The 10125-nt window shown below is 43.4% G+C and overlaps 1 protein-coding gene across 1 annotated transcript; it reads left to right on the forward strand.

Annotated features, from left to right (window-relative positions):
* Positions 1-639: 639 nt before the first annotated feature.
* foxi1 (forkhead box i1) lies at positions 640-2324 on the forward strand. Its single transcript, XM_062526524.1, has 2 exons — positions 640-1277; positions 1486-2324. The coding sequence occupies exons 1-2, from the start codon at positions 683-685 to the stop codon at positions 2043-2045; spliced, it is 1155 nt and encodes a 384-aa protein (XP_062382508.1). The 5' UTR covers positions 640-682; the 3' UTR covers positions 2046-2324.
* The last annotated feature ends 7801 nt before the right edge of the window (positions 2325-10125 follow it).

Genomic DNA, 10125 nt, shown 5'->3' on the forward strand with positions numbered 1-10125 from the left:
CTTTAAAATCTATCAACATTTCCCTATTTTCAAGTGTACTATGAACTGCTATTTTTCAAAGAGCAATGAATCACTGTATAAATAACTGATGGAGCTACATCATACCAGTCAAAATTATTCACTCTGAATTATAGGTTAAAGTGTCTTTCATCTTACTAATTGAAATTTAGCAGTTTTATACATGCATCATATTTAGTGGAGACCATCCCAGGATATCATATTTAATTGAACCTAAATATCACAAGAAACAGAAAAACCCAAGTGATGAACCCAAGCACAGATTAATGTAAACATATTGCTTACATTATATCCGTATTGCAAAACCACGACTAGTCCAATACATGATAAATGCATCATTAAATGAAAGTATCTCAAATTATTGCAACGTGATAATAAGAAGTTGATATTAAGAACTATGGAAAGAAAACTTTTCTGAAATCATTGAAGGCCCTGAACGCGCTCATCAGCAAGACAATGGGAGCGGAGCGTGTCGGTGGGAGGGGTCGTCACACATTCATTCAGCTGTCTACCTGCCTGCGCCCTTAAATACTCCTCCACAACTTCTGTCCCTAGTCTCGAGGAAGAGTCGCTCTAAGGAAAGTAGTTGATAGCTGGAAACCATTTGAGCTTTATATTTTGGACGGGTGTATCACTGTCATCTGGCAGCTGATTTGAACGGATTATGAACGCATTTGGACAACAGCCATCTAATCAGCAATCAGGTCCAATTCAGCACCACAGCGCTCAAGAACTCCTGGATATGGCTGTGTATTGCGACAATTTCGGCATGTACCAGCAGAATCTGCATCACCACTCGCAGAGGCCACCTGCGCACACAACAAACTATGGTATTGGGGAGTATAGTTCTCCATCAACTAACCCCTACCTGTGGCTGAACGGTCCGGGTATTAACTCTTCTCCCTACCTGTCGGGCACCAATGGAACGTCCTACATTCCGTCGGGATATGGAACAAATCAGCGGCAGTTCTTGCCACCTCCCACGGGTTTTGGTGGAGCCGACCTCGGATGGCTCTCCATATCCAGCCAGCAAGAACTTTTTAAGATGGTCAGACCACCGTACTCCTACTCGGCCTTGATTGCCATGGCCATTCAAAACGCGCCGGATAAGAAACTGACACTCAGTCAAATTTACCACTATGTCGCTGAAAACTTCCCTTTTTATAAAAAGAGCAAGGCGGGATGGCAGAACTCGATTCGACACAACCTGTCTTTGAATGATTGCTTCAAGAAAGTGGCACGGGATGAGGATGATCCAGGTATGCTTCATTTCAGTTGTTAAAAGATGATGCTAACTGTCTTAGAAAATGTGTTTTCTGTTGCCACTATCGGCATCTTTTTAATCACACACTACTCTAAAATCTGTTGAAAGAATGTCTAAAAAATTCGCCAGACTTTACTCTGTTTCTCACTCATTCTGTACCTTGCCTTTACTGCCTACTCACGTTTATATTTACATGTCAACAGGTAAAGGGAACTACTGGACTCTGGACCCAAACTGTGAGAAGATGTTCGATAATGGGAACTTCAGGAGAAAGAGGAAGAGGCGCGCTGATGCCAACAACAGCGGCAGCAACTCGGTCATGTCCGTTAAATCTGAGGACACCGCGGCTTTGAAGCTCTCCGACACGGCCAGCATCTTGAGCGCGTCGCCTCCGAGTCTCCAGAATTCACCAAGCTCCAGCGACTCCAAGTCCTCGCCGTCACCCTCCATCGAACACAGCCCCTGTTTCAACAGCTTCGTCTCCAACATGAACTCAATCATGACCGGCAGCAACACCGGGATCAGAGGAAGGGACTTCAACACAGGTCTTCTAGGAGATTTGTCACAGGGCAGAGAGAGCATGTCTGGACTTGGTTCTTACTCTCCAACTCAAATAACTCCTCTGAACTCTGATAGCAGTCCGCTCTCTGGTAACAGAATGAACTATTACACAGGACCAGTCTCTGGTAGTCTGAGCAATCACCTCTCAAATCATTTCAGTGTCAACAATTTGATATACAGCCGTGAGGGGACAGAAGTTTAGATTTATGGGTTTACAGCTTGTAGGCTAGTGTACTCTGTGAGTGCTAATAAAATCCACACTTCATAATATAGGTCACTACTAGATTTTACAACTGAGCCTTGCATATCTCCCCATGTTGCACTGGATGGGAGGGATGTTTCTAAAAGGACAATGCGGCATTGGCTTAGAGAGTGTTCTTCGAAGTCATCATTTAGTTTTTGTAAATTTATTTTTTTAGCTTAGAATGGAAATGACAACTGTGCATTTTCATTTTTAATAAAATCCCCATGTACAGACCCAGTTCCCCTTGCTTTTCTGGAATGATTTTACACGCCAGTGCATTTATTCTGGAGAAATGTTGTAATTTTGTAATGATTATTTAACACTGTCGTCCTTTTTTGCAATAAATGTCATGTCAAATCTACGCCTAGTTTCAAGTGTTTCAATTTGATCTAAAAGAGTTAGCCACAAGTTGCCATGTGTTGTGGTATTTCGGTATTGGCAGGTCTCTTTCGTTGGAATTAAAAATCATCTAACTTTTTCCCCAGTCAAATTGTGTTTAAACACTGTGCGTAAAACGAAACGGACCACCTCTGCTTTACTCAAAAAATGAGCTTATCATCTTCTATGATCGATAGGCTTGTGAAAACAACTATGGACTCATTGTCGTTCATACCCCTTCTCTGATTTTTTACAACAAAAGATCACCCACCGAAAGTATATTGGACTGACAATTATTTATATGAAGAATTTCAAGGTTAATCGAGCGTTTTAATTAATCCGCACCCCCACTGAGGGCTCCCTTAATTGCACTTTTCAGATGGACATAAATCCACTGCTTGTCCAGCCGAACTGCCTCATTAGGCTACCTCAGCACACTTTCCTCCACACTTTCTCTTTGTTTATTTACTAAACTGACAACTTTTGAATATTCACCGTCTTTCACTGATACGGTGATTCAATTATTCTGGAGTCGATGTTTGAGTTCGAGCGGTTTAGTTTTCCGTCCATTGGCTCAAGTGTCTAGTCTCAACTACATGAAAACAGTTGGTGAGACTGAGACATTTTCCGCTTGTCACTTTGGATATAGCCGATTTCAACAGGTCATCACAGCTTTATTTCCACGAAGTTCAAGAGTTCAGCTTTTGGTCTGAGCTGTTGTATTTATATTCGGCTTATTTGACAGTAGCCTAGGCTATAGGGTAAAACATCACGACTTATTGCTGCACTTCCAAATGATATGGATTTAGCCTACCATCTACCACAAATAGTTCCTCTTTAAAACGTGAAAATATTTGTAGGCCAAGTAGGTGGAGAAATGCTTTCTCACTCGTGAGAATAGCCTATTTAATGATTTCATTTCATTTTACCTATGAACTGTGAAGCGCACCGGAATTCCTCACTGTGCGACTCATCTGAGTGCAAAACCCCATGTAAAGTGCCTTTGTTGTACATGTGCTGTTGTCCTACCAGTGGAAGCTAAAACAAGAGCATGTTGTTCCGGCTTTGAAACAGGAAAATTAATAAAAGGCTCCTCTCATGGAAATGTTGGGGACAATTCAGCTGCCTACTCATGTCGCATTTAATAACAATATGCGGTGCGTATGAAATCAAAGCATGTAAATAAAAGAAAACACCTCGTAATTGGTTCATAATTGAGTGAGCTCTTGCGTTCTGTTGTCTGGTACAAAACAAAATTGACAAGACTTTCGTGCCCTTGGTCGCGACACAATTGGGGCTGGCAACACAAGGGACCCCCTGCTGCGCCCGATTGAAAACATTGTGACCTCAGAACTGGGAACAAATTATATCACTCAGACCACATTTTCCTCTTGTCATCTATGAAGTAGAGGCATCAATCTAACAATGGGTATTTTTGTCAAACAGAAACAAGTTCTCACAGCAACAAGTATCCCATTGATAGGGCATGCAACAATGTCCATCTACATTTTTTGTGGTTTTAAGTTAACAACCACTAGGTCCACTACATTTAGAAACGTCGCCTTTTGTTAGATTTACATGCAATGTTAAGTTGGTTGGGTAATTAGTTGTGACTGAAGTTTCGATTGGGGCAATAAGATTATGCGCATTAAAATGTCGGTGTGGCGTATTCGTCAGGTGAAACTTCTTGACGACACGAGTGTGTCTAAAATGTACATTTTTAATGTAGGTAATGTGATATCTGAACTTTGATGGTATGGGCCTATACCTGAAAAGATAATGTACATCACAACGACTTCTGCACTGTCCATCGAAACTCGGACCACATCCATTAACATCTTAGTCTTGACGGTCCAATATGTTCAGTACAGCCATTTGGAAGCAGAATCTTTAAACTATTCTTGCATGATAGGATGGCTAATAATAATCTCAGTCAGGAATAGGCAAAGATAATTAAAGTGGAAAATGTCTGTTGTATTATGGCTTGATATCCTAAAGATACTGCCAGAAGTATGTCCTTCCAACTTAATTGAATTTGGATTTCCATTTAGGTAAAAGTTTGTCAAAATAAAGTTTTCTAATCCATTCTCATCAGTTTTGATTATCAGTAATATAAAGATGAAAATAATACATAGTCATGCGATTTAATTATCATGAAGTCATCATAATTTCAATTTCAGTCGACACAGCTGTTGCCCATTTTAAAACACACTCAAGCCCAGTGAGCCCAGTACATCAAAGACACATCTACTATGTGGGTGCAACATCATATGTCTTCCCACAGCCCCTCTCAGAGCTCCATTAGCGTCCCCATAAATCCACTCAGTTGAGTCCTGCTCTGGCCACCACTTGGGTGCCGCTCCAGTGCCCCCGTCCTGCCTGGGGCACCCCTCTGCTGGCCTGCTGCACAGCGTCAGTGGGGCAGGAGAACCGGAGCTCTCTCCATCTTTGTCTTCATATCTTCATACATCTCTCTCTCTTTCTCTCTCTCTCTCTCTCTGTCTCCCTCTCTCTCTGTCTCCCTGTCTCTGTCTCTCTGTCTCTGTCTGCCCTGTCTCTGTCCCACACACTCCACACTCACATAGCTTCCTTGACCAACCTCAGGGGATGGGTAGGTAGGATGCCCCATGGTCGTCTGAGGAGCTAAGACCATAATGAAGGGTTTCACACACACACACACACACACACACACACAGGGATCACTAGAGAGTTACCAGAGCTGCTAAGGGTGCAGCATCACACCAACCCCTGAGAGAGAATTTGGGCCAATGTCCATTTAATCCTGTTTGACCACGACAAGTAGAGGAAATAGCACTCTGACCCTCACTTCCACGTTAGGACAGCAGTCATGTCCACTGAGTGGAGAGGTAGAGGATGAGGGCCTGCCTGCACACTGACCACACTTAGAATGGACCATGACTTCTTCCAGGTGTTCCAAGCTGTCGCTTAATTCAGCACCTGTTGAAAGGTGTTTCCCCTCAAAGACTCATGTCCTCTTATATATTGGGCAAGTATTGGATTTGATTAAACTTTATAAAATAAAGATACTTAGTATATACCTATAAAGTAATCACCATCATTATGAATACATTAATTCGTAACTCATTTGTTTTCCTGTGTGTTTGTCTGATTGTGTGTGTGGAAAAAATACAGTGTCTCGTGTGTGTGTGTGTGTGTGTGTGTGTGTGTTGGGAAGGGTGTTGTTCTTGCAGGCCGGTCTCTGTGGATTGTGTTACAGCGCGAGGTGAGCTGCCGAGAGCGGAGCCTGTGCTGTGGGGCCTGAGGCAGAGCCATCAGTCGCTGAGTGACACGAGCTGCAGTGATGAATCGCTGGCGTATAAAGTTGCACTCACTAAGGTGTGAAACATTACTTCCATTAGCCATTAGAAGATCCTTTTAACTGATAGTATTAAAGAAGAGTCTGCCAGGGCTGCACTACTGGCAGCCATATGCACTTAAGGACAGGACAGATGCTTGATGTGGGGTTCAAAACATGTTTAGTTTGTACAAAAAAATAAAATACACAAATAATACATAGAATGTCAGTGTACAAAACCTGAAATACAGTGTTAATAATGTGAATGAACAAGCAGCAATATCGCAAATATTGATAAAAATTACTAGAGGTGATTAAGTCTAGGAGATTGTCTATAAAGCTAAGTACAAATTTGTTTTCTTGTGTACTTATGTCAGAAATGACATGAACTTCTTTGTGAGAGGCGTATCTTCAAATTGACAATATACTCTTTTGTTGGAGTCTGATCTGAAAGTGAAATGGTGCATCTGAGACAGCAGAAATCTAGCCATGCCTTTCTGCCCGTCATGCCCAGGCTGGAGCGGGTACAGGGCAAAGTGAGTCTGCTGCCTCGTCTCAGCGAAGAATGTGATAGCAGGGGGCACAGACAGGGGGCTGATCTTGCCATACATCCACCCTGAAATTCCACATCTGTTTGTACCAGTCAGTGGGAATTGCAGTAGAATATATTATATTACAGCGGGATCTCTCGAGGAAGTTCAATATTTAGGGCTACAATATGATGACAGCTCCGTGGTAGTCTCATAGCTGACAGAGCAATGGAAAACAGCCTTTTCTTCACAGCACTGAAAAAAAGATGAAGCGTACATCTGATAGCTGAGGATAATACCAATCTGTTGGCATGACCCGCTATGGTTTCATCAGCTTCCACTGCGCCCATAAAAGATGTAATCTATGGGCTGATAACGGCATGGGATCCCGTCCTGAGAGAAATAAATAACATGTGGATAATTTTATACAGCGCTGGGCTTTGCGCTCCCAAAAGAATGGGAGCCTATGGGAGGCTACTGCACATCTGTATATATATACGTATATATATACATATTTTTTCTTTTTTCTAAATATATGTATATTTTTTAATGTAGATATGTGTTTTATGTGTATAGATATGTTATTTAAAATAATGTTGCCCTGGCTGCTGTAAGAGTAGTTTTAAGAGCACTGAGATATGTGTTCCACTGATCTGAGCAGAGCACCCTCTCACCAGGGGAGCGCGGCGCTTGGCTGCCCAGTAGCCTGCAGGAGGAATCAAAGGCTTGCTGGGATTAGCTGACGGGAGCGATGGCCCACTAAATCCCCCCAGTTTGAGCTTGTCTTGATTTCTGTCAGAGCAGAAAGTCAATCTTCACAATAGTGTAGCGTATCCCTTCACCGTCTCCCAGTTCGCTGGATCCGGATGACCCTCCGAGGGACAACACCTCTGTTCCCACATCACGGAAACTGGAGGTAGATCATCCTTTATCCATGGCCCATGTCAAAACGCGCCGTGTTGTACTTTTACACAGTACTAAGGACCCCTGCTGAGGCAGGACAATGTCTATGACAGAAGGAAGGCTCGCCACTGATTTTTCCCACAACTCCATTTTGATGGCACTAATTTGATAGTTCCACTTCATGGCTGTGAACATAATGAATTAAGTTGGCTTTGGGTGACCTTTCCACCTCCACAATACAACATGCAGCATAGTCAGCCTGTGAACTTCTTCACATTCAAATTGATGTCTGTTCACATTGCTGAATATTAATTGAATTAATTAATTGTATTAATTAATATCGTATGCCTTATGATTAATGAAACCTACAGGGCTGTTGTTTAAATTTACACATTGATGTGAGATGAGTAATCAGACACATTTGCGAGCAGGTCGGGTGAGTAAAACAGTGTTGTTTTGCAGTGAGAAGTCGAGGTGAGTGCTAGAGATCTGTTGCCAGTACTGATAAGATCACAAGTCAAGCCCTGGAGGGTTGACGGGGTCAAAGACTGCTCAAGGCTCCAACTACTGTGTGTGACAGAAAAACAGTTAACAGTTATCTGTCATGTAATAGTTTGTTTAAAATTAGCGTCCACCCACCTGTTTCCATAAATCTAATCTGTCCTTAACCGACACATCAGATTGATAAAGAAATTAATTAAATCTATAAGTTTAAGAAACTAAGAAAATAACTTAGACACACAGCACACAGATCTCTTAAAAGCTGCATTCCAGTCCAAAGCCCCAACCTCCCACCCGCTCCAACTCGTCCGTGGCCATCAAACGCTCGGCTCGGAGGGAGCGCCGGGTGCAGGTTCTGGTCGGGCCTCTCCTGAGCCTGAGCTTGCGTAAGACGCGGATGATCTACGGCTGAAGGGACCAAATGATACCTTTTCAAAAGGGCCATGCATGCCTCCACCAAAAGCTCCCATTGTGCTCCTCGCTAATCCGGCCTGCACTTCAAGGCCAAGACCCACTTCTAAGGCAGCTGCTATCAATTTAGAAGAAGAGGGGGATGCAAAGGGGCCACTCTTAAACGACAGGCTCTTTTTTTCTGCTCTCTTAGATGTAAGGCTGTGATAAGGTGATCATCCCCTTAATGTAGATAATTATTCTCCAATCAGTGGTGTTCTATGCTATCTGATTGTGTTCATCTTCACTTCAAAGATGAGCTGTTCTTTAGGGTTCATTTGCTCAGGCTACTTATAAGATTCTTCACAAGTTCTCCTGTTAAAAGTGGGACAACATACTTTATGAGTATATTTTGTTGAATTGAATGATTCATCAGCTGAGCCTAAACAACACAGACAAGCTGTTTTGGGTCACTCTCCAGCCCCTGTCCATTACTCTGTACCCCGGCTTTATTTGAAGCTGGCAGTGACTGTCAGCCCAAGCCCCAAACATTTCCCTACGTGTTTACCATAAACAGTGAGCACGCACAAAGACACAGACAGAGTCAAACGCGGCCGCAGACTCAGCCGGTCGACCGCTATAGCCGCCGCCGCTGCTGTGCTGAACCCCCGCGCCCCCTCATTAATCCGCACAGCGCTCTGGGATGGGATGGGGGGAGGAGGGACATCGCTTCATGTCACTCCAACGCATTTAACACAATTCCCTCACTGTTGTCACATGACTGCATTCCAGCCGTGTTACATCACGTACGCAACATGAGTGTGCCCTGCCAGCCGCATGATGACAGCTCCACTGCGACACCGGCGTTACACTCCACTCAAGTGTGCTGGCATGCCCCCACTTGAAATGGGCAATTTTAGAGCTATGGTGCAGGACAAGTCCCGGCAGTGAGCCCCAGCAGCCTAAAATGAGCCGTTTGTTTTCAATGAAGAGAAGTGCTTTGAAGGCCAAGGCCAAGAATGATTCCACCTGATGCTATTGACTGCACAGGGAAGGTTAAGAGCCTCACGTGTGAAAAGCATTTGAACAGGCCCACGTTTGTGGCGTAGTGAGGATGGTGTGAGGATGGGGAGCTCCTAATGGCGGTGTATAGATACAGGCAGTATATTCTCAGCTGTGCCTGTGGAGACATGGCAGGAGTGATATCAAGGATAAGGTTACCAGAACCTGAGAGCCAATAAAAGTTTTTCAACACTTTGCAAAGAAACAAAACCCCTTACAGAAAACCCTGATAGATTTATGGAGCATAAGAAATTAGTTGACATTTAGGCAAGATTTTTTATTTTATTCCGGACGAGACCATGATTTTGATATGTAAGATAGCATGATGTATATATATATTTTTTAACACTCTGTGGTCTCTGGCATCCAATAAAAGGCACCTCTGGCTTTGGGAGGCCATTTTGTGCTTGTGGCGGTGGGGCTGGTGGAGACTCCTGTGTGCTGTGGTGCTGACGAGGGGATGACCTTTAAGGCCTGTTGTTATTCCGGCTCCTGTTGCTCTCAGCATGGACAGGCTTTTCAAACGCATGTCACTGGGGTCAGCCACACACCGATGCCCTGTGATCCTCTTTAGTCCCCCAATAGAGTCCTGTCACACTCTACACTCTCAGAAGGAGACCTTTAGCATTGGAAAACACGACCAAGCGCATTGAAGTGCTGCATAATGTTGAAATGGCTCATTGGCTACACTGGAAATGTCATTTATTAAGAACAATGGAGGAAAAGCTCTGTGTCTGTGAGAATTTTAATGAATTTTAATGTCTAATTCCCTGAAGGAAATATAATTTTTTTTTTCCATTATCAGGTGCAAGGGTTGCAGCAACCACTGAACGCCAGTGATTTTGTGTATGTGTGGCGCAGGTAGCTGGGTAATTAGGTAGCTAAGATATCTTGATTCTATTTCTTCTCTTCTCTTTTTGGAAAGTGTTAGCGCCCCTCCCTCTGTAAACTGTGTAAT

Source organism: Sardina pilchardus, chromosome 22 (genome assembly GCF_963854185.1).
Source record: "Sardina pilchardus chromosome 22, fSarPil1.1, whole genome shotgun sequence".
Classification (NCBI taxonomy): domain Eukaryota; kingdom Metazoa; phylum Chordata; class Actinopteri; order Clupeiformes; family Clupeidae; genus Sardina; species Sardina pilchardus.

Excerpts from the sequence above, each read along its gene's own strand:
- foxi1 (XM_062526524.1), top strand. The coding sequence starts at position 683 with ATGAACGCATTTGGACAACAGCCATCTAATCAGCAATCAGGTCCAATT. Across the intron at positions 1,278-1,485 it reads ACGGGATGAGGATGATCCAG|GTAAAGGGAACTACTGGACT; the intron begins GTATGCTTCATT and ends ACATGTCAACAG.